The sequence below is a fragment of the Triturus cristatus genome, chromosome 7 (genome assembly GCF_964204655.1).
Source record: "Triturus cristatus chromosome 7, aTriCri1.1, whole genome shotgun sequence".
Taxonomy (NCBI): Eukaryota; Metazoa; Chordata; class Amphibia; order Caudata; family Salamandridae; genus Triturus; species Triturus cristatus.
Genome location: NC_140590.1, coordinates 868,967,903 through 868,992,356, shown reverse-complemented (window position 1 = coordinate 868,992,356; position 24,454 = coordinate 868,967,903). Strand labels below are relative to the sequence as shown.

The 24,454-nt window shown below is 42.2% G+C and overlaps 1 protein-coding gene across 1 annotated transcript in view; it reads left to right on the top strand.

Moving 5' to 3' along the window:
- Window positions 1-24,454, top strand: part of ATP10B (ATPase phospholipid transporting 10B (putative)) — a 443,815-nt gene that overhangs the window by 239,121 nt on the left and 180,240 nt on the right. Inside the window, exons 3-4 of the mRNA XM_085617824.1 lie at window positions 3,966-4,063; window positions 12,602-12,879. Coding sequence (XP_085473950.1) covers window positions 12,605-12,879 — 275 coding nt within the window. The 5' untranslated portion in view covers window positions 3,966-4,063; window positions 12,602-12,604. The remainder of the gene's footprint in view (window positions 1-3,965; window positions 4,064-12,601; window positions 12,880-24,454) is intronic.

The following is a 24,454-nucleotide window of genomic DNA, read 5'->3' as shown; positions in this document are numbered from 1 at the left end:
TACGTTACCACTTTCCAATAGATTCGAAGCACTTTCCAATCTAGAAGAGTGCGACTGACTAGGGAATAATCTTTTACCCTTAACACAAATCCCAATCAAACATATGAAAGAAAATGCTAATGCCAGTGGATCTTGTTTTAACTTATTTAGTTCAACCCATTTGTCAACTTATTGTGTATTGCCTAATTTTAATGAACCAGACTTAAGGGAGGAAACCATAAACGCAGCCAATGTGGAGACGCCTCATACTGCATCTCAAATCACCATAGCCCCCTGCTCAGACCTTAAAATCAGGATTTTATCTTGGAATATTGCTGGTATAAATTCAAAGATAGACATTCCAGAGTGGTCCAAAATTATATCAGAACATGACGTTGTATTATTCCAGGAGACCTGGTCGCTTGTGCCTACATTGTTCCCAGGGTTCTCGGTTCATAATGTAGTAGCAACTAAAGGGAAAAGGGGCAGACCTTACGGTGGGCTCTCCATATGGGTCGCGACTTATCTAGATTGCACTATTTCTGAATTGGATTTCTTCTCATTGGATCTTCAAGGTCTGGTCCTTTTTTTTAAACCTCATTTTAAATTAATTCTTATAAACGTTTACTCACGTCCAACAAGCCTATCTCAAGATTCTCCGATTTTTGATTCACTATCTACTTGTATACTAGACTTACCTAAACATGACAGATTAATAATTGCGGGTGATTTTAACTGTCAATACGAACCGCTTGTTGATCTCCCATATATATTAGATAACGAGGAAGATAACTGTAATCTTATACCAGATCCCCAAATTCAGAAGGTAAAGGCATGGACTCCACTAGTTATGCAAATTAATGCATTTGTCTTTATGCATTCATTGAGGGCCTGTAATGGCCGTTTAAAATCAGATCAGCCAGGGAAACCTACCTTTAAAAGGGATAATTATTCTTCCCTAATAGATTATATTTTGGTGGAGGTATCTTTCTGGAACAGCATTGTTGATTTTTCTGTCATCTCTCGATTTGACAGCGACCACGATGCGTTGTTGCTTGAGTTATTAGTTCCTGTCCCTCAAGTATCTTCTACTACTGGCCCCATGGCTGACCAGAATCTTCTTCTGGACAACAATAAAAGAAGAATTAGATGGGACTCAGTTAAACGTACTCCGGATAAAATGTTAGAACTTTATGGGTTGATCCTCCCAGCGCTTCTTGAAACTGAAAGGTTATTCACCCCACTTCCAAGCGTTTGGGACCTACAAGCGGTAGAATCTACTTACTTGCACCTTACTTTGGCTCTTAAAACCTTTTTTAATCCTTCCACAAGTAAATCCAGGCCAAAACATTTTTCTAATTCGTGGTATACCAAAGCATGTAGGCAAACTAAAACTGTTCTCATTAATGCAATTAAAACAAAAAACAAGGCTATATTGAAGTCCTCTAGGAAGCTCTATAATGACACCATTAAAAAGGCAAAATGGGAGGCCCTTAAAACTGCTCTTTCCAATAAGGATATGAGGGGATTTTGGAAAATTGTCTCCAATACAGGTAACAAGGACGAACGATCCCCGATTCTCCCGAACATTGCAGCATCTGCTTGGGAAGTTCATTTTAAGTCTCTGTACTCTATTGGAGACAACTTGACTGCTGTGGAGGGCCCCCTTCCGTTAGTCCAATTTGAATCTACTAATGAAATAACGGTTTTAGAAGTGGAAGGTGCTATTAAAACTCTTTCCAACTCCAAAGCACCTGGCCTTGATAAAATCCCTGGGGACCTATATAAAGAAGAACCCTCAATATGGGTCCTATATTTATGGACCCTATTCAATGCCATCATGAAAGGTATAAGTATCCCAGATACATGGCTAGGAGCCGAAATATTTCCCATATTTAAAAAAGGATCGCCATTGCTTCCTGCAAATTATAGGCCAATTAGCCTAATAGATGTTGCACAAAAGTTGTTTGCCAGAATACTACTCAATCGTCTGCATTTATGGATGGAAGAAATGAAGATCCTGAGTGATTTACAGGCAGGATTTAGGAAAAGGGTGTCAACTGTTGATCAACTTCTAAGGCTGCAATTACTCTTCTGGAAGACAGTATCAGTGGAGGGTGGCAGCCTCTATCTGATATTTGTCGACCTGAAAGCAGCATTTGATGTGGTTCCAAGGGCTAAACTCTGGGCAGTATTACATGAGATGGGAGTCCCCTTGGACCTATTAGCCATGATTATTAGACTACATACTGGTAATTATGCGCAGGTCAGATATGGTAAGGCAGGCCAACTAACTGCGCGCTTTCCAGTCGACAGAGGAGTCAGGCAGGGATGCGTACTAGCCCCTACCCTGTTCTGTCTTTATGTTAATGCCCTGGTAACCCATATTAACAAGACGGACCGTGGTGACTCCCCGTGGTGACTCCCCTAGACTAAATGGTAGAAAGGTTCCAGTTATGCTTTTTGCAGATGACACCCTTCTGCTATCTAAATCCCCGATGGGCGTTCAACGTGTTTTAGATAGTTTTTTAGTATTTTGTACTGACCACGGGCTCGAAATAAACATTTCGAAAACTAAATACATGGTTTTTAATCCAGCTAATACTACCCGACCTAATCCCACACTTAATAAAATAACTCTAGAAAAGGTCTCATTATTTGAATACCTAGGAATTACACTCTGAGTCTTTTTCCTGGGCTCCCCAACTAGACAAAGCAGCTATGCGGCTTGCCCAATTATCTGGTGCGATATTAAGAATTTCTAAACACACCACACATAGGGCCCCTGGCCCTGCGGCAGAAATCTACAAAGTGCAAGTAAGAAATGCTGCTCTATATGGGGCAGAGTTGTGGGGCCATTCCCAGCTGAAAAGTCTTTCTCTAACAGAGAATAAGTTTATTAGACTTTTATTGGGCCTACCACAAAGCACCCCTTTAATACCACTACGTTTTGATCTGGCAATTCGACCAATAGATGAAGAAGCAGGCCTACGTCCCTTAACATATTGGCGAAGAGTTTGGCTTACAGACGAGCTAGGATCTTACTGTCGTGACCTTAGCTCAATAATTGCACTTAGCACTTCTAAGAAGTTTCCCTGGCTTGATTACATCAAGGAAATGTGCTTCAGGATTGGTTTGCCTGAACTTTGGACTAATCCTGGGGCATTTTCTTTGATGCTTCCTCGTGCAAAATTGGTCCAGGCATATAGGCAGTATAGGCTAAGTGTATTACAACGAAATGAAACTCTTGGCAGTCTTTCAAGACAGTTTTTATCAAATAAAGAACAGTATACCTTTGAGCCGTTCCTGAATGAATTGCATCCACCTCTGGCAAGGAAACTATACATTCAATTTAGGTTGGGCACTCTACCACTTAGGGACTTTACTAAGAACTGGTCCAAACGAGTAGAAACAATTTGCCCAGCCTGTGGAAGGTCGACTGAGACATTAATCCACGTATTGTTCCTCTGCGTTGCATATAGAGCCCCCAGGAAATATTGGCTCATCCCTCTATGTAGGAGTTTAGGATTTACAAGATGTACTGAAGCCTATCGCATCTTAGCCAGTGATACAAGTACTGTTGTAGTGTTTGCTGTCTCACGTTTTTTACATGCAATGTGGATTAAGCGTCTTAGTTTTAAATAATCTTACGCTGCTATGTATATTTTGCCCTGGTCTATTTTAAAACCAATTTTTTAATGTTTCTACCAGTGTCTAAATGTGTTTCTTAAATGTATTTTATGCAACTTTTATGATCTTCTGATCGAAATAAAGTTTACAAATGGAATGGCTATGTGCATAATGAGTACACAATGACAATATCTCCGGATCAAATAGTGAGTTCTCAAGAGGTGTTTGTGGTGCTGTGTCGAATAATCTCAAACTTTGGCAAGAACAGCCTGTCATCAGTAGAGAAGAGGGCGATTTGTCATCGCATGGAATGGTCAATGGCCGCGGCAATGAATTTGTTGTTTTCCTTTGGATAGGTGATCGCAGAGGACACAACGAATGTTCACCCTCTTGTGAGTGAACGAGACACAGAGGAAGAAGGCGTGAAGAGCTCAGCCCTGCTTGAACTTGCACGGTAAGGACATTATGTACAGATTGATTAATGTCTGTGAAGTGAGCCTGGGATAAATATTGAAAGTAGGCCTTGGGATGGGGGAAAGTTACCAGAAATGGATGGAGAGTCCAAACAGGCTGGAACCCATTGACTGGGGAAACAACAACAGGGCAGTGCAAAGATGGAGTATAAACGGAAACGGACTGCACCGCACCGGAAATGAGAAGTGACGAACTGACACAAGAAAACAGCTGAGGAGTACTGAGAGGGTGGATACTTGGTTAAAACAGTTTTGAGTGTCTGTGACTATAAATAACATTTGCCATTTAGATGACACACTGCAGCCAATGTTAGCACATTGTCACTTCCGTCTCCGCCTGGTTGCATCTCGAAGCCTCTAGAGGAATGTGACTTGTTAAGCATGCCACACATCACCACCGCCAAGCGTTAACTTGTGTTACTCTGTCATCACCTGCAGAAGTCTTAAAACTAGGCCATGATCCCTGGCAGAGCTTCTAACCTCTGGTCAGCAACACGGTTTGCTGATCGAAGTTCTGCATTTTATGTGGGATCTCCACACATCTCAAATGATGGGCGAATACATGGAACTCTGCCATCTGTGGGATGTTTCTGCAATGTTTTCTATATCTGAATTGCGAGGAATGTTTCTCCTTTAGAGGTGCTCCTGATATTGGAGAAAACTCCCAAAACTGTTGAACCACCAACTTGAATTCACTCTAAATGCCAATAAGTTCGGCACTTTAATCACCCGACCTGTACAGAGTTGTAAATGCCTATTCCTGGCAATTCTCCCCAATGAGTGAACTGCAAATAGACAAAAAGAATTATTGTTTCCCGGCCAAAAACAAAACAAATGCTAAGTATTCCAGACACAGGAGGCTAGATAGTAAAGTTATAATTCATGAGCTAGCCTGGGCAGGCACAGAGGGCGGTGCCTTTGAAAGTTGATATTTTTGGCATCTCCACATGGCTTCTTCCGCATGTCTTTCTCTCTGCCTTTCATCACACATGAGCCATCGCAGACTAGCTGGCATGCTGCAGAAGCTTCTGGCACCTGTGGTTGTCGCGTGTGCCCAGGTCATAGTGGCGGCAGCCGGAAGTTGACAGGGTGAATGCTCATAGGTGACAACTGTGCCATGAATCACGTGTGCCACACTCACCGCCAGGCATGGATGAGTCAGTTGGACTAGTTACCGCTATGTACTTGTTAAATGGATTGGATAATCAGTTGTGTAACTATCTAACTGACATGTTTATTATGCGGTTTGGTGAACTCCTAAGGGTGCGTAGGGAACTCTGTGGACACTCCATGCGGAGATATGGTCGGAGTGCCAGTCCTTGAATTTTTGATGGACCTACTGGGAGCTCTTTTCATGAGAAGGTTGCATCCCAAGCAAGTAAATAGCGGAGCCGTTGTTCCACATCACCTAGGACCAAGATCTGCGTTAAAGATGCAATCCTTCCTTTCTTTCCCCAGGTCCACTTTCTCTCCCATCTGAGAAGGATGATGGGGTGTGATCAATTTTGTGTTTTGTGGGTCAAGCAAATTGTTTTGCAACATTCACCTGCAAATTGGGCATATCAAATATTTATGATAAAAACTATTCATTTAGAACACTGACTTGTCTCTAGTGGTTCAAATTATCAGTTGAACTTGTTTAAACTTGGGAAGAAGGAAAAGCCAGGGTTCTGATCTGATGCCTGGAAGGTTAATACAGCCGTTCCCAGCTGCTGTGCCGTCTTCCCACCCTAGTCTGAGCAGAAGTCTGCATCTTTTCATTTTTATTATATTCTGTGCTCCCTCCATCTCTGGGTGGTCTGTGGGGTCCATTCCATGAGTGCCATGAGTGCCTAAGTGCACATAACACAGATTTCTGTCACATTGTCGTTTGAAAGACTTGAACAGACTATTCTATCCACTGTCGCACTCAATCCTCAAAGGGCATACAAAATGATTGTACAGCAATTCCTACTGGCTGTCATGTTAAACTGCCAATTTTCTCTCCACAGTGGAACTAGGAATGAACATTTTTCTAAATGTACTTATCCCTGATTAAATTCAAACTTGCCTCAGGCTTTCTCCTTCGATAAGGCACATGTCACACGTGCCTCCTCTCAACTGGCCTCTTTGCCTTACAGCTAGAAGCATTAATATTTAATACTTAATACTGTTGGCGAACTATTTGAAATTAGCTGTTTTTGTGGATCGTCTTGTTTTTATGTTATATTATCGGAAATGCGCATAGTGCTGTTTTACCATTAGCATTGCCCTGGTCAAGGTTTGAGTCACAGACCAGAGTTGACTGGGGATGCTAGATGCCCCCTTATGTCCTTACAAAGGATGGCTATAGAATCAGGGCTATCCTCTTGGTTTATGCACATGATGGGAAAAAAACAAGGTAATATAAACTTGATCTGTCAACTCTAAATCTCCTTCAAGAGTGTTAAGAGGATGGGGTTTGCCCAGCTGCAGCATTGACTGGTTGACTCGGGGAAACGAATAGCCACCAATCTCGTTTTGGGTAGGGGTCCTGGGGAATTAATTGGTCTGCTTCTTTGTTCAAACTATGCTAGTCTCTGATTTAGACATCACACAGGCTCATACTGTTTGAAAGAATCAAGCTTAAATCTCAAAATACTATATTTTAATTAACAGCATTGTTTTATCTTTGCACATCTCAATTTGTTTTCTAAGCTGTTATTCGATCCTGTAGATGCAGTCCTCCCTTATTTTATCTACTCAAGTCCCCACATTGCATAATGGGGCTTATGCAGCCAATCCTCTGTCTAAAGAAATGGTTGAATCTGATACAATGCTCTACTGCCTATCTAGAACTGATAATAACTGGCTCTGCCTCTTAGTGGCTTATTCCCTACACCACTCTTTTTGGCCAAATTCCTTTAATTCCATCTATACTGACTTCTTGAAGAAATAAACTAACATAAATGTGATCCCAAACAGGGCCACCCGAGTAGTGCTGGGATTAGGAAATTGGATCATGCTACACGTCCCCTGCAAGCACTCCACTTGCTCTCCATAGCCCAAACTACCACCATGCCTGCTACGTAGCATATTCGTCTTCAAGCTCAAATATCTCAGCAGTCTGTACTGTAACTGAAGATTACAGTGAGAACTAATTTCCTCTAGCAGAACACTTAAAAACTCAAGATCTCACAAGATGGTAGCGAGACCCAAGGCAGTCTAGGAGAGAAGATGGCTGCCATGAAGAAAAAATATCCACATTGGTCTTTCTAGAAGTAATGGGAGATGCATCTTTGATAAAGGGGTACTGCCTGGTGGAAAGGGATTGTGACTATTAGGTGGAGTGATGATCATGAATAGAAGTTAATGTAGGGAAGCACGTGGCTTTAGTAGGACATGAGGTTGAGTCCAAGGCAAGGAGTCTCCTGGCAACCATGGTCCTTACATGAGAATTTTAATGAGGAGATTTTGGTTTGTTATTCATTTGCCCAAGTAAGGAAAGTGCTTGTGCTAGCATAACGGGCTGGACCTTGAGCGAGCGTTTGATCCAGATCTAGTGGTCCTCCTTACAAGTGAATTAGGGATCAAACTGTTTTATATCAAAGCAGGCCACCAGTTTGTAGCAGAATATCTTCAGGTTAAGGCTCTGGGGAACTTACTCCAGGAAATTTGAAGACTTTTGCTGTTAAGACTTTTTTACATCGCAGCCGCTAGTTGGAATGTGGTCTTACCTTTTTGAGCCTCTGCATGCATCTATTATGGCAAGGAGGAAGCTCTCTAGCGGAGGTGTAGATGCTGTACACAGCACCATGGTCTTTTGAAGTAGATTCCTGGCGTTTACGGACATATACTTGTCACTTGCCAGTCAAGAAACTTAAATGTTAAAAAAATACTCCACATTCAGGCTCCTTAATTAGGTCAGGCATTAGCAAAGACTTCACTGTGAGTGAACGTATTCTGTTCTTTAACATTCACACAGAGAAGTTCCCTTCAATACCATAGACAGCTAAGGCAGAGTGTGCTTGGTGAGGCCAATGCAATATTTTCGCCTCTAGTTAATGTTTCTTTTTTTATTTTGGCGAGGTCCTCACTGCCCCTCAAAAATAACAGTTTAAAAAAACATGATAAAACAAACATTGAAAAAGCCTAAAGGCTATCAGCCAATGTCAGACCTATTGGTGTTGCCAATGCTTATTGTAATGGGGAGGGGAAGATTCACTGACTGGTTGGACTGTACTTGGGGGTACATATGGCAAACGATTCTCTCGTTCTCTAAAGGCAAAACTTGAAGCAACATTCTCAGGACCGCTGCCAATTGATTACAACACAAATGCCACTCAAATACATTGATGCCTAAGGCCGAAGTGAACAAGGTTATGTTGTTGTCGCTCAATAAATTGCGGTGCTAACTTTTACTTTTTAATTTATTGACAGTGCAACTGGTAAACTAATTTCTAAGCAACGCTTTCTCACTCGGACGCAATGCGTGATCCTAGGAAAATCCAATGTTTCCCTATAGCATAGCTCTCTGTTTTATGCGCTTAGTAACTTTTAGAAATGAATGAATCTCCCCTTGTTTCTTGAGAACAAACTGCCCTTATTTGTAGGTTTGGTTTATCGTTTCGATTGCTGTGTCCACATGTTTGAACGCAAGTACAGATATCTGTTGTATGTGATGGGGCGTCTTGTTCAAACACGAGTGGCCATTCCCAAGCAGCGGGGTGTTTGGCTGTTTCTTAGACGTGTTTTGTTTACGAAAGCGATAGGGAGCACTATGTCTTGTATATGACTGTTTTTGTTGTTTCGTGCTCTGGAACATTAGGTAGTCAGTAGTGCTGACTAGTTTTGAAGTATCATTTGAGGACTACTGTTTTGTGTTTAGGTCTGACTACAGATGCCCCACCTGCCTCATGTAATAAAAAAATCATAATTAAAAAATACATTAATATTTCCGTGCATATTGGGTGCTCCTCCGCCACTGGCCTGTTCAGCTGTCATTCACATTTGGCCTCTACCCACCGAAGCATATAACATGGGCAATAGTTAACCCATTCCATTCACTGGCTTTCTTGCACTGTGATAAAGCCATTTTGTCTGGTCGGATTTGCACCTCCACTTAAAAATAAGTGTTCTTTATTTTCACGGCTGGTGAGCCAAAGCTTTATTTTGTGATTGATTTTTCTTTGTTTCCATACTACGGGCTTTTCTTTTAGGGGGGTGGGATGTCATTCTTCCAGGTTTAAAATATGTCTTCAGTTTACCGTACTTAAAAATCAGTAGAACTGTTTCTTTGTGCTAAAAAGAGTAATATTTTTCTATGGTGTGCATTAAATTTAAGAAGAGTTTCTATACCTGTTCTACAGAAACTTCATGCTAGAAAGAACCTGTACCGTTCGATTAAAATTATGTAAAATGGTTCCATTTAAAAATATTTTTATTTCAAGCATAGGGCCACCACTTTTAGGTGACAGCGTGTTTCTTATTTTTCTCATTATTATTGTGGCATGTGCTTGAAATTTAAAAAAAAAAGCGTTGCACCAGCTTGCCAAGGCCAAACCTTTTGACTTTGACTTTGTTTGCTTACAGACTTTTCACCTCCTGTACTGTAGAATTGTTCCGTCTTCATTCTGTGAAAAATATGATCATATGGAGAACCACGAGTCCCTTGTAGACCTTGATCAGCGATAAATGTTCATTATTCCCATTAGATGTTTTACCACCTCTCTATGGGCTGTATGTATCAAAGGGTTTTACTCATTCTGTGTCTATGGGAAAATGTGTTTATACATATGGCCCTATGTCCCGTATCCACATTTTACTCCTTATGTGGCTCGTTTGAGTATTTAGCCTCCTTCCCTGGACGTGTGGTTTGAGCCATGAAACATGTCTGTCTATCCTCTGTAGCACACTCCTCCTGTTGTGCCATGAACATCACAACACTATTGTCTAGATGTTGTCAACACAACTGGAAGCAGTGCTTCAGTGTCTGCCGCCAAAAGAGGACACAATACTCGAGATGTAGCTTTCAGAACAAGAGCAGTTACTCCAGGTGTGACTGATAGTTGTTTAAGCTATTGTTGTTGGCATTTTGTGAAACAAGGAAACCTTCTCTCATTCAAGAACCCGGTTACGTCAGTGCGCCAGACACCGTATCAATGATGCAGTCTTCAATGTACTCTCACATTGAAATTTACGAATTAATGATTCTAGCCTTCCGGCGTCAGACATGCAATATGCAAACAACATCCATTGTTTCCTGTTCCCCACGTTGAATAGGTTTTATCATCAGGTAACAGTCTACAGAGTCAAAGTGCAGGTTTCCTCATCTCGGACGAATTCAGTCAATATTCCCCTTCAGGCTCCCAAGTCATCCTTCAGCTTATCATAAGTTCTCATACGTTTCAACCAAGCCGTTCTGGTACCTTCCATTTCCTGGTGATTTTTTCCTCCATTGCCCAAGGTCAGGGTTCTCCAAAGTTTTGGTCCTGGAGGGCCGAATCCACGCCAGATTTTTAAGATAACTACATTTATCTAAATGGGGAAATACTAAAAATCTGGCATGGATCAGGGCCTCCAGGACTGACTTTGGAGAACCCTGCCCAAGGAAGAGGCTTGTTTGTTGTAACCAATGCATCTTAATGCATCTCTTTGTCGATGGGAACAAAACAACTCCATATCTGGATCCGTGTGGTGCAGCGGCCAGGGCAGCTGACTTCGGAGCACAGGGTTCAGGTTTCCATCCCCGGCGGCAGCTCAGCTCAGCACCATGTGACTCTGGGCAATAACTCCCTTAATTTCCACGACGGATTATAATATTACCCTTCTTTGGTGTTAGATTCTCAAGATACAGCATCTCAACGTGTGTGTGACTTCTGGGCCCATTATTCCTCCAAGCTCATCTCCTATCTGTCTCCACTCTCCAGTAACTGTACTACAGAGTAGGTTCACTCGATATGTAAACTGACACAGACATGAACCAAGCAGGCAAGTGAACAGAGAGACAGATTGGGCCGAGGGACATTGTAATAAGAGCGGGAGACCGAACACACTAAATAGACAAATCGGAGAAAGCAGACAGATTAATAAAACTAGCAGACAGACAAAACCGACACACAAATGGACAAACTGCAGAAATGCATATTGGGGAGACAGATCCTATGAAACACATGTACGCAGATGGCAAATAGAGAAAGCAACAGACCAGAATAGTTGCTCAAAGGCAAACTGACACAAGGATAAAAGAGTGATAACTTATGGAGAGGCGGCTGCAAATGCACAGACCTAGATACATAGAGAGACAGCGGTAAGAAGACTGACAAACACACAAATGGGCACAAGAAAAAAGACGTTATCGAAGTGAGAGAGTGAGAGACAGGCAGGCAGAGCGAAATACTGAGGCAGACAAACAGATAAGGAAGCGGAGGTGGGGTGGTGTTGGGAGATGGAGCTTACGCACCCTTTGATGAAAAGGCAGGGCACAAGTCCTAAAAAAAAGAAGTGGGGTGGACTAACCTAGTTAATGAGAATGCAAGTGGCATCACGGCGTGTGACATCATGGTGCGTGATATCACGGCACGTGACTTCACAGCACGTGACATCACAGGAAGTGGCATCATAAGAAGTGATATCAGATCTTAAGCCCTCACATATACGTTTAACGTGTATTATGAGTATATTGGAGCATATTTCGAGTATGTAGGGAAACCCTCCTGATTTAGGCACAAGACTCACACTTTTGTAAGCTACACATAAAACAATGTTGCCTTTAGTCTGCATAAACTTCCTCTACCCATAGGGCTTTAAAAGAAAAAATAGCGGTACTTAAATTATTTTAACGCCTCCTCAGGGGTAGCAAGCACTTTATAAATTACATTTATATTGTGTAAATACAGGGAAAGACCAATACATCTGACAGTGAAAAGCTGCCTCTCTTAAGTATGTGTGAAGTGCTAAAAAAGTGTGAGCCTTTGTTTCTCCTCTGCTGCATTTGCTTCTAGATGTGAGGCTCCTGACTGCTCCCAGCCAGGAGACTAGGACAAAAGGAGGCCTGATGGTCCCTCAGATTCGTCCTTTACTATGGGCCCAGCAGGAGTCTGAACTAAGAAAGCCCCCTCCCCACGCCGCTGTTGCGGATCGAAAGCAGACAACGTGCAGGCGCTGCTGAAAGTGTCCCGGTGTTGGCAAATTACACCGGGACGAATTCAGTATATTTTCCAGTGGGGCCCAACTTCTTGGCAGGGTGGACGGCGTCCACCCTGTGAAACTAGTGGGTGGACGCCGTCCACACGCGTGTACCCTGACTCGTGCCCTGTGAAAAGGTAACGATATATTTATTGGCTGACAATAGGGACCTGGTATTAATGGCCCATTTTAATAACCACTAATTGGACTCCACTGAAATAATAATGTGTAACTGTGTATAGAGACATTAACAGTTGTGTCTAAATTGGGATTTTCTTCGTGCAGCACCTCTTTGCTTTCCAGCTCCCACAAGATGGCGCGTGATGAAGACATGTTCCTTTTAAATCACGCGTGGCTTCTTTCTTTCCACACAGGACATGGCCTTTTCAGTGGACTCCGCAGTGTACCGCTGTAGGCGCCTGGGTAGCGAAGCGCCCTCTGCAGATGTATCGGAATCTACACCCTTGTTGGGAAACAAAAAAAAGGGCCTGCTGCACACCCTGGAGAAGCAGCGTGTTGTGCACCCAAACAACCACGTGCGCCAGAAGGATTGGAAGGTCTTCTCTAGATACTACAGTGACAATTCCATCCACACCACCAGATACTCCCTGCTCAGCTTCCTGCCTAAGAATCTCCTGGAGCAGTTTTACAGGTAGGCGTGCCATGAGCGAGTCCACAGATCCTATGGAATGTATCTTGTCAGAAGGACTAATGTTGACTCTTGTGGACATGTGAAGATGTCACCCTGCAAGATCGGTGCCTCTAAAGTTTGATTAAACAGCCCCCCTAACAACAAGGCCCCAATTACGAGGTGGTCAGGTCTCTGTGCGGGGTACCATGTGGCTGGAAATATTAGCTCCAACTGGAATCCCTGCACATAAATCCAGCTATTACAAGTATTGTCCCCAATAATGGGTGACAGCATGCAGTCCCAGAATTACCAGCATTGTCCCCCATAACGGGGAAAAGCATGCAGTCCCAGAATTACCAGTATTATCCCCCATAATGGGGAAAAGCATGCAGACCCAAAATGACCAGTATTGTCCCCATAATGGGGGACATAATGCAGTCCCAGAATTACCAGTATTGTCCCCCATAATGGGGAAAAGCATGCAGTCCCAGAATTACCCATATCGATCCCATAATGGGGAAAAGCATGCAGTCCCAGAATTGCCAGTATTGTCCCCCATAATGGGGAAAAGCATGTAGTCCCAGAATTACCAGTATTGTTCCCATAATGGGGAAAAGCATGCAGTCCCAGAATGACCAGTATTGTCCCCCATAATGGGGAAAATCATGCAGTCCCAGAATGACCAGTAATATCCCCCATAATCGGGGATAGCATGCTGTCCCAGAATGACCAGTATTGTCCCTCATAATGGGGAAAAGCATGCAGTCCCAGAATGACCAGTATTGTCCCTCATAATGGGGGAAAGCATGCAGTCCCGGAATGACCAGTATTGTCCCCCATAATGGGGAAAAGCATGCAGTCCAAGAATGACCAGTATTGTCCCCCATAATGGGGAAAAGCATGCAGTACCAGAATGACCAGTATTGTCCCCCATAATAGGGAACAGCATGCAGTTCCAGAATTACCAGTATTGTCCACCATAATGGGGAAAAGCATGCAGTCCCAGAATGACCAGTATTGTCCCCCATAATAGGGAACAGCATGCAGTCCCAGAATTATCAGTATTGTCCCCCATAATAGGTAACAGCATACAGTCCCAGAATGGCCAGTAGTGCCCCCATGCCGGGGCAGATACGCTTCCACCTGTCCCCCACTCTGAAAAGGTGGGGAAAGCCAGTGGGGTGCTGGTGCACATTAGGAGACACAGGGTGTTGAAGGTGCACACTTTATAACGATTATGGTGGACAAATCTAGATGTTGTATGCAGTTAGCAGAAACAACAAGAATTATAAAGAATAAAAATGTTGCTGCATAAAAATGTATGTGTGTGATTCCACACAACAGAAAGGCGTTTGCAATAAAATTCATATACAATCTTTCCAGTCACTGGTATTTATGGACATTGATACACCCTTCTGAATGGGCATAACGCATTTTCTGTTCTGAGGCCTATTGGACAAAGTTTGCAAGTGCTTGGCCACCTTAGTGTTCAAGCATTATATTACATTATTCTAATGACGAGGCTTGGGGGTTGGAACGGGATGGACCGCGGGATTGGATAAGGGCCAGTCTGGGCTGTTGGCAAAGAGGATGAATATAGTTGGTTTGGCGCCACCTTTGTGTACAGTTATGAAATGTTTGTAGCTAAATCAAGACATCTAAAATCTATGCAGTTATTTTATTTTTTAACTTTATTTCTAACCGTTCTCTTCCACCACCCTCTTGGCGCTTTGCAATAATACTGCTACGTGGGTAAATATGTTCTCAACTTTACGAAAGCATTATATCTTTGTCCTTGTTTCTGACCGCACACCCACCACGTGCAGTGAACATATTTACCACGCACACTTTTCCATCACATTTTCATATATCTAATTACAGATTTGTTTTGCTGTGAAAAAGTAATGTTCCTCCCTCTCGCATTCCAGCCTTGATCCATAAATCTTTCTGTTACTTCTGTTTCATAAATTGGATTTAATTCACGCCTCAGGCTGGTGTGCGTTTTCATCTTCCAGATGTAAAACTTTTATTGCATTAAAGAGCCGCAGACACGCGGGGTGGGCTTTGATACTTTATTGCCGATTGATTGGGCTTCTGCAGACAAGTATCATCTGATGGTACCTCGGAGGCTGCCTGCAATTTAAAGATTGTGCTAAAAGTCTCACTGTCCTGTGTAGCGCACAGCTCTCTTCATCCCAGCACGGCATCCTTTTTGCCTGTGCCGCAGTTTATATATGTATCCTTGGAACAAACGTTCACATGGAACTCATTCTTAGAAAAGGTTTTGTACACAGATGTTTCTGTGTAGAATAAATCTTTATAACAACATGTGTGATTCAATCAACAGTAATCTTGAATAAGGAATTTTGAGGAAGATTACAACACAGCCAGTATTTATGAACAACTGCGGTTCAGCCGAACCGAGTTTTATTACACAAGAATTATTTAGAAGAGCAATTTGTGTTTTCTCAAGGAGAAAGGAAGAGTGAGTCACTCAAACCAAAGCCAAAATCAAAGACGGGAGAGTGAAGTACTATGTGAACATACACGGTATATTGTTTTTTTAGAGATAAGCGGTGAAAGGTCCCGATTCCTTACTGGCCGAAAAATGAGCAAAAATTCTCTTTTTTGATTCTTGCCCTTGACAGGGGGACATCCCTAACCCCCTAATATCAGCATGGTTCAAAAGGTTTGTCTGGGCAAGATTGGTTTCATCTGTTCTTTCTGGAAAAAAATTCCAGTCACGCACCAACTTTTTGTAAGGTGTTTATGATAGTACTGTCACTCTCTCCGTAAGAGTGAGTGAAGGAACAGCCAACACGTGTTTCACCCCTTTACTTGGCCATTCGGCCTGGGGCTTCCTCAGGGCGGTTGAAAGGCTTGGAATACAGATCTGGTCATCTTGGAATGATTGTCCTATGGATTCTCTAAGTAACGGTCATAATGCCGGTCCGGGTCGTGGCAGTCAGCTGTAACAGCTGAATGCCACGACATGGACCGGCATAAACACCTTACTAAAAACCAGTGCGTGATTGGAAGTTTTTTCCAGAAAGAACAGATGAAACCAATCTTGTCCAGACAAACCTGTTGATACACGGTATATTGGTTGCTGTATATCAGAAGACAGCAGTTTTATATACAGTAAACTTAAAGACACAGAGAATTAATCATTCTATCACAATTATGAAAACCAGTCTGTCTATGTACATGTGTCGATGGCGTTTCTACCTTTGAAACAATAAAAGGGTCTCATCAGGACTAATATTTCCTGGCAGTTTATATATAGCACATGACTGTCAACTACTTGTTCCTGATAGATGCAGAAGTATTTATCTGAAGTAATGGGATTGCCTAGGGAGGGTGGGTCTGTGGGTAGTCCTAGTCTGGCATCGTTTAACCCTTTACCCGCACATAAAAGACTTCTGCACACTTATTTCCATCTTCTTACCCCACACTCAGTTCTCTCTGTCTTACATTTGATCCTTTCTCCTCGAAACTCAAAAACATTTTCACCACACTGCCTCCCTCCTTCACCACACGAGTGCCCTTTTTCAACTCCACTCCATCTCTCCTCTTTGTCATACCTGCTTATTTCTACCCCACACGCACTCCCAGTTGTCTCACATTAATTCAATTTTGCCCAACACACTTGCTAATCTAACTCACACTCACTTCTTTTTTCTTTGGGCTCTATCAAAGCTGCCCCTGGCTCATACTGTTCTATGCCGTACTCATGTCCTTCCGCCCAATAGATCTGTCATACTAACTCCCTCATTCTGAATCACTCGCCTTTCTGCAATGCTCACTCTAGTGGTATTTGAAGTACCCAGAGGGAAACCAAATAGTAGTTTCACGCGTGTTTATCCACACAGGGAGAGAACAGCTTGGACAACCACTTCCAGGCAGTACATAGGAAAACCAACCGCCCGTCCAGAGTAGAACCTGGAACCCCTGATGACCCATAACATTCTACAACGTGAACACCACAGTATTCAGCTCCTCATTCATTGTATTTGTTCCTACATCTGCTTTATCCCCAAAGTTGGTGAATACTGATTTGCACAAAACATTCTATATTCTTCCTCACATTCACTGTGTTCTGCCCCACAATCACTGTTTTGCCTCACGCCTTGTGTCCTGTATCTCACTTGCTATCTTTGGCCACACAAGCATTGTTCTGTGCCGCCTGTGATGTTTCTCACTCTCATTTTACTCTGCTCAAACTCACATTGCACCCTTCATTCATGATATTCCTTCCCAGAGTCACTGTTATGCCTCACACTCCAGACTAGCAGTGTGATCGTCTGGTAATAGTGCAATGGATCTGCTTATCAGATTAATTTAAAAGGCTAGTTAGGGAAAATGCAGATGTTTGCACCCTTTACTCAGAATTTCTTATCAAAAACAATCGTTGGCCTGGCTTGCATTTTGATTCCTGGCTTGCATTTTGATTCCTGGCTAAAATATTTCAAAAGCTGTTTTCTGTATGCATGTGTGAGATAAAGAGTTTAGTCTGTCACGATTCAGTGAACTTTTGAGATGTAGCATGGTCCATCATGCATTGCAATACATGCACTCCAAAGAAGGCATAATTATACAGCATGAAGTCAAAGAGTGATGCTTCTCTTGGTGAAGTCCGAGCCCATGTGATTTATATTTGAAAGAATTGCTGAGCGTGGGTTGTTAGACGGGTACACTGTAAAGCCAGACCTAAAAATTATCCATAATTTATATTTTCTTTAGTAGCACAGGCACCTCCGTAGTCTACAAATAATTTACAAATGGATATGGCAAGACATGTCTTCTGCATATATCCTGTCAGGAATCAAAATGAGGGTAGTGAAGAGGTATAATAAGTCATAGACTCAGCCTCCTCCGTAAGTAATGAAAAAACAAAAAGAGTCCACTCTTAAGACCAAAGAACCGTGCTATCCTTACTAGAAAAAGACCAAAGCCAAGAGAAATCCTCTGTTTCTCGCATGGGAAAACTGCCTCTGTTTTTAAAATTACCCTCACCCACCAAAAGGTCCCTTGGTGGCATTCTTCATCATCGGGTTCTTCCCACCCACTGCAGGACAGGCGTGCTACGACCTACGAAGACGTGGGAGCACTTACAAGTGAAGGGAGCTATATGTGTTTGATGTGAGAGTGGAAGGGTCAGTGATTAAGTGAGTTAAAAAATACCTGGCTGTGGGAAAAAACTAAACATTAATACTTCCTCTAGCTGGTATTAATAAAAATGGGGAAAGAGGAGGAAAAAGTGCTTTAATGGGCAGATTCCTCACGGGTCTACATGTTTCGAAACCTACCCCAAAGCTTCTCTTCAGGACCAACTATGATGATCCCTTGTGCCACTCTAATTATTCCCTAGTGAAATAAGCCTGATCAATCTCAATGGCTAATATGCATCTGATTCAACATGCATTCGTCAAAATACCTACTTGGTATACTCCTTAAGAAAGATCTGGAAGGATAGAGGAACATGGTTAATGTACATAGTTTTAATATACTAGAAAACCACCCTTCACCATGCTCGTGAAAAGTCTAGTACTTATATATTTTTCATTCCATGCACAACAGTACATTGTCATTCTCACATACGTGTTGTGCTGCCCTTTATATTGTTCTGGTTGCGAAGTACAGGACAATACAATACATGTAACAAAAAAAAGTGAGTATTCATATGCCAAAGATCGGTGCTGAACTTCAATCTGTAGGTGCTAAGTATCGATAAATATCTATATAGGGGAGAAAAACATGATGTGATAATTTCTCAACAACTTAATAGATAATTTACGTACATTTAGGTCACCTAATTAGGGCCCCATGAGCTTCATGGGAGGGAAGGAGCACTTGTAGTCAAACACTGTTGGTAGAACAAGGATTTAATCAAGGAGAGAATAAAAGGGTATCGAAACTCATAACAAGTCAGGATCTACTGTCCATGGTGTCGGCTATGCCGTACTCACTTCATCAAACCGGCTCGCTCTCTTAAGAAAACACTGCCTGCCCGTGGCTCAGATGAACGGAGAATACTTTCAAAACTGCGGTTTTTGTATCCTGTTACTCCTGCAATCAGCGGGCGTGTGAACACTGAACTGCTAACTTTCAAAATGGCCGTGTGCCTTCAAAGTGACTAACTTCCTGGTTTGCGAGCGGTAAAGCTAAAACCTTAAAGTACACAAAATGGCTGCCTCCTAATGGCAACACTTCATGTTTGGTGATTGGTCTTTTGATGAATTGGAGTTCGCAGCTGCAGTAATGCCCATCTTGGGGGATAGCCAGATTTGTGAATTAGGAAGACTGGTCCCAAGGGGAAAGGGAAGAGGAACACACCAACCCTGGTGTGCTGGGACACGAAGGAAAGGTACTAGGAGGGATGTCAGATAGGGCGGGATCAGATGGGAGGAATACAGAAAGCGTCTGCAGGGTAGCCTCGGAGACGGTAGGAATGAGTGGATGGTCTGCAAGACAAAAGTGAGGGGAGGACTGAAAGTATGCAGGAACTAGACTCTAGTTAAAGCCATTGTCTGATGTAATAAAGGGAGAAAAGAAAAAAGGGACACACACAAACCATGGGTGACTCAACATGGCAGTATATAGCACAATCCTGTTGGGCATCTAGGAACATATCTAGAGGTCCTAGAGATACTTTCTAGATGCAGCTCAGAAGGGATGACTCCGGGGTATTGGTTCAAACAGTACAGAACAAAGTGCTGACTTCTCCTGATGGCGCTCTTTCCAGAAAGGTTGCAAATAAAGGTGAAAGGTGAAAACTCTTGCTCGCATTGAAGGCGATGCTGCAGGCACCTGCCGTGCGCCTCGAAGATCGGAGAAAGGTCAGGCGACCGCATTCACAATCAGCATTGGTTAATAGCTCTCGTGGCACCTGCCGCCATACAAAAAACTTCATGGCCCTGGCCGCACCAGAGGCCAACTCGCAGCTTCTGCTGCAGTGAAACAATATTTTGCGGCTTCTGCAGTGAAAATGTCCCACGGCGTCAGCCTCGTGAAGGCGAAGTTTTTGCGGCTTCTGCCACAGCAAAAAAAGTCTTGCGGCTTCTGCCATAGTAGGAAATGGATAGCGGCGCCTGCCGCCGTAAAGAAAGGTTCACGGTCTCTCTCGCTTTACAGAAATGTTTGGCGGCTCCTGCCGCAGTTGACTAGAACTCTCGGCTTCTGCTGCATGAAGAAAATGTTTAGCGGCTCCGGCCGCAGCTGAAATGCACTCGCTGCTTCTGTCGCGGGAAGGAAATGTTTAGCGGCTCCGGCCGCATCTGAAATGCACTCACTTGTGGTAATCTTAGGAATGGAGAGGCACGCTCCAGCGCCCTCTCAGGATAGGTGTCTGGGAGAGATGAAAAGGAGAGGTACCGTCCTGCATCCTCTCAGGGTAGGGATTGTTTTTTAGATTAAAAAAAGCTTTATTTGATAATTAACAAGATATACAAAAGACTAGCAATACAGAATTAATATAAGAGATATATAACATAAGGAAAATATGGCTAGTACTATTTAAGAACCACAAAAGCTATTTTAAATTTTTATATGGGGTCAGGGAGGAAGGAAAAGGGAGGGGGAAGAGGGGAGAGATGAAGGGGAAAACATTCTTACACAATGATAAAATAAAATAATGCATATTAAAATGAATGTGAGAACATGTCTTAATTAATTCATTACATTCAATAAGCCAACCAGGGTAAAAAAGTAGAGAACAGAGAAACCAAGTATTCAAGGGGGGTTAAAATTTTCAGCATTTAAACTAGATTTGCTTGTTGAGACAGAATTGTTTAAATAATTAGTAAGGGGTAACCAAAAAAGATCTCTGTTAATCAGTGGCTTACAGGAGGAGGCGAAAGCATTGTCAAGTCAGTGAAAATGGCAAAGACTATTCCACCAGTGTTGTATGGAAAGTTTTGTAAGGGATTTCCAATTGAGAGAAATGTCCTGGAAAGCTAAAGCAAGCATAAGGTCAAAGAGACCATGGGTGTGGGAAGGTAGATCTAAGACATCAGAAAGACTTCCAGAGAAAAGGAGAGGGATAGAATAAGAAATGGAAATATTGAATGTGTGAGAGATATAGGACCAAACTTTCCCCCCCAAAATTGAAAGATTAGTATTAGGAGAGCCACAAGTCCAACAATTAGAATTAGTAGAATGCGAAAAACGAGCTATGGAGGTAGGGGTAAGATAAAGCCTATGGTAAAGAGAAAACATAGATTGGGTGAGAGAAGCCGAGCAAGAAATCTTTAAAGATCGGAACCAGAGTTTATCTCAGAAAATCATATTCCATTTGCATCCCAAGTCAGATTCCCACGAGATTTCCAATTTGGATTTTGCCCAATCTGGATTTGGGGCTAAGAAGTATTTGTAAATGAGGGAAGCTTTGAGCAAAGAGAGAAGTATCGTAGTAAGGGAGTTTTGGACAGCAGGGGAAGACGAAGGGGAAAGAGAGTAGTAAGTGTCAAGAATGAATGACATGAGAGTGGTAAATTTCTGTAAAAAAGATCGTGGCAATGGAATAAGGGTTGAAATTAGGGGAATGAACAGGGAGATTAGCCGTCAAAAAGATGTTTGACCCAATTTATGCCCTTCAACCTCCAAGACTTCCAATAGATGGGTCTATTATTAGGGAGAATAAGGGAGTTATGTCAGATTGGAGACTCTAAGAAGGATTCTCTAGAAATGGGGCAAGAATGCACCAAAGGCTTCAAAAGTGAACGTGTGTTTAAAGGGGGGGGGGGGGGCGAGGTGCACAAGGTGTTGGCAGAGAAAGCCACATCTTCCTTTAAAGAGAAAGGTAATACTAAGGTTTGTTCAATGGAAAACCAAAGTGGAGTGAAGGGGGAGGGAACGGAAAAAAGCCATTTCGCGGCCTGCCAAAGGGAAAAGGATTTATGATAGAGACGAAAATCACTGAAGTTCACACCTCCATTAGACTTCGACCTGCGAAGGGAAGATACGGAGATCCTAGGTTTCTTATTTTTCCAAAGGAATTTAGAAAGACAAGAGTCAATACGCTTAAAGTAATAGGCAGGAATATGGATAGGGAGCATAGAGAATGTATAAATCAAGATGGGGGCAATCTTCATTTTTATTGAGTACAGCCAACCCCACCAAGAAAGGAAGAGGGGGTTCCAAGAGGAAAACAGTATATCAATTCGGGATAGGACTGCGGACATATTCAATTTAATAGAAGAATCGATGGAGTTGGAGAACCATATACCTAGATATTTAATTTTTGAACTATTCTAGGTGAAGCCAGTGGAAGAAAAGGAGTGGGGAAGACAACATTTTGTAAGAAGAAGAATTTCCGTTTTGTCTGAATTAATTTTGTAGCCGGAAACAAGGGAGAAGGAAGCAAATTCTTGTAATAACGGAGGAATTGTGGTTTCGGGAGCAGAAATAAAGAATAGGATATCATCCGAATAAGCAGAGAGTTTTAGTTGTTGATCACCATAAGTAAATACGGAGATGGAGTCATTATTGCGAATAGATGAGAGAAAAGGTTCAAGAGCCAAAATAAAGAGAAGAGAAGAAAGAGGGCAACCCTGGCGAACCCCATGTTGGAGAGGAAAATAAGATGAGACTCGATTATTAATTTATACCGAAGCTCTGGGGGCAGAGTAGAGTAGAGAGATGAGTGAAAAAAAATTGGGGCCAAAACCGTGCCATTTTAATGAAGCAAATAAGAAGGACCAGCCCACTCTGTCAAAACCCTTTTCAGCATCAACAGAAATGGCCACCAAGGATGTGGAAAGGGAGGGAATTTTGTTAAGAACATTAAGGAACAGACGAGAATTATCCGAGGTAAGTCGACCCTTGACAAAACCACATTGCTCTTTGCCAATCAAGTGGGACATAAGAGGATCTAGTCGTAGAGCAAGTGTTTTAGCAAATAATTTATAGTCAACATTGACCAGAGAGATTGGACGGTAATTCTTACAAAACATGGGGTCTCAACCTTCTTTATGAATGAGGCAAATAGTGGCTTCTTGAAAAGTGCCTTCTGTCTTACCAGCTAGAAAAAAGGAATGAAAGAGTGTTAAGAGCTTGGGGAGTAGTAAGTTAGAGAATTGCAAATGGAATTCAACGGAGAAACCCTCTGGGCCGGGAATTTTCCCTTTAGTTAAGGAATTTAAGGCAGTGGATAATTCATTAAGGGATAAATCTGTTTCTAGAGCAGAAAGATTAAGATGAGAGTTAGAAGGAGGATGAAGTTTATTGAGGTATGCTTGAATGAGAGAAGGGGAAGGAGGAGATTCTGGGGTATAAAGATCCATATAGAAAAGCTTAAATTCATTGAGAATATCTTGATCTTTATGCAAGGAGAGCCATTTGAAGAATAAATAGTCAATTAGAGAGCGATCTTTACGTGTTTTGAGGTAATTCGCCAAGAGTTTACCCGCTTTATTACGACCACCATAGTAACGAGCACTGCTACGAAGAAGAATTGAAGACGCGTTGTCAGTAGTGGATTTGTTAAAAGCTAGTTTAGCACGTATTAATTCAGGTGAGACTGAGTCCATAGAAGAGGTATAGAATTTATACTCTAAGAGCTTAATATGTGCTAAAGTAGTCTTTCGTTGTTGAAGGAAACGTTTCTGTTTTTTTAGACATCTATAATAAAGCCTCTTGCAGTGGCTTTAAAAGAATCCCAAATGATATGAGGGCAGGAGTTGGGGTCATTGTTAAGATCAAAGAATTAATTCGCTAAAGAACAAAAAGAAGTGGAGAAAAGAGGGTCCTGCAGAAGAGAATTATTAAAGCGCCAACGGGATGACTTGGGGGGCGGAGGGAGCAAATCAAGATCTGTAACAATTGGGGCGTGATCAGAAATAACTATAGGTTCAATAGAGGAGGATAGTAGATTTTGAGATAAAGATTGGGAGAGAAAGATATAATCCAGCCAAGAAAGAGAAGCATGAGGAGGAGAGAAGAAAGAAAAGTCAAGAGTGTCAGGATGAGAAAGTCTCCAGGAATCTACAAGGTGTGCTTGAGAGATAGTATTGAGAAAATGTTTGTGTTTTGTGAGGAATGAAGCGGACTTGAGATTGTCGGTCAAGAAATGGGTCTACAACTTGATTGCAATCGCCTCCTAATATGAAGAGATCATCCCTAAATTGAATACATTTCTGCGTAATTAGGGGCCTAAAGGAACTATCCGTAGTCGTAGGCCCATAAACCTTAGAGAAACATTGTTAATTAACAACTTAGCTAACAAACATCTTCCTTCTGAATCAATTTCTTGTGATATGACTTTCCAATTTAATTTTTATGACATAAAATCATAACACCATTTTTTTTATTGGCAGAAGGAGAGAATAAAACTGTATCCACCCAACCTCTTCTTAATTTCAAAGCCTCAGTTTCTGTGAGGTGTGTCTCTTGAAAGAGGACTAAATCAGGGTTATAAGAGGCAAGATGGCAGATGAAAGACATATAGAACAAAATATGCAATAGTAAGAAGGTGAAACAGGAAGCGAATGGGAAAGGGGGATAGGGAGTAGGAAAAGGAAAGAAGGGAATCAAAAGGAAGAGAGAAAGAATAAGAAGAGGCAGTACATATCCAACAAGCATTGGCATAGCCAATAGG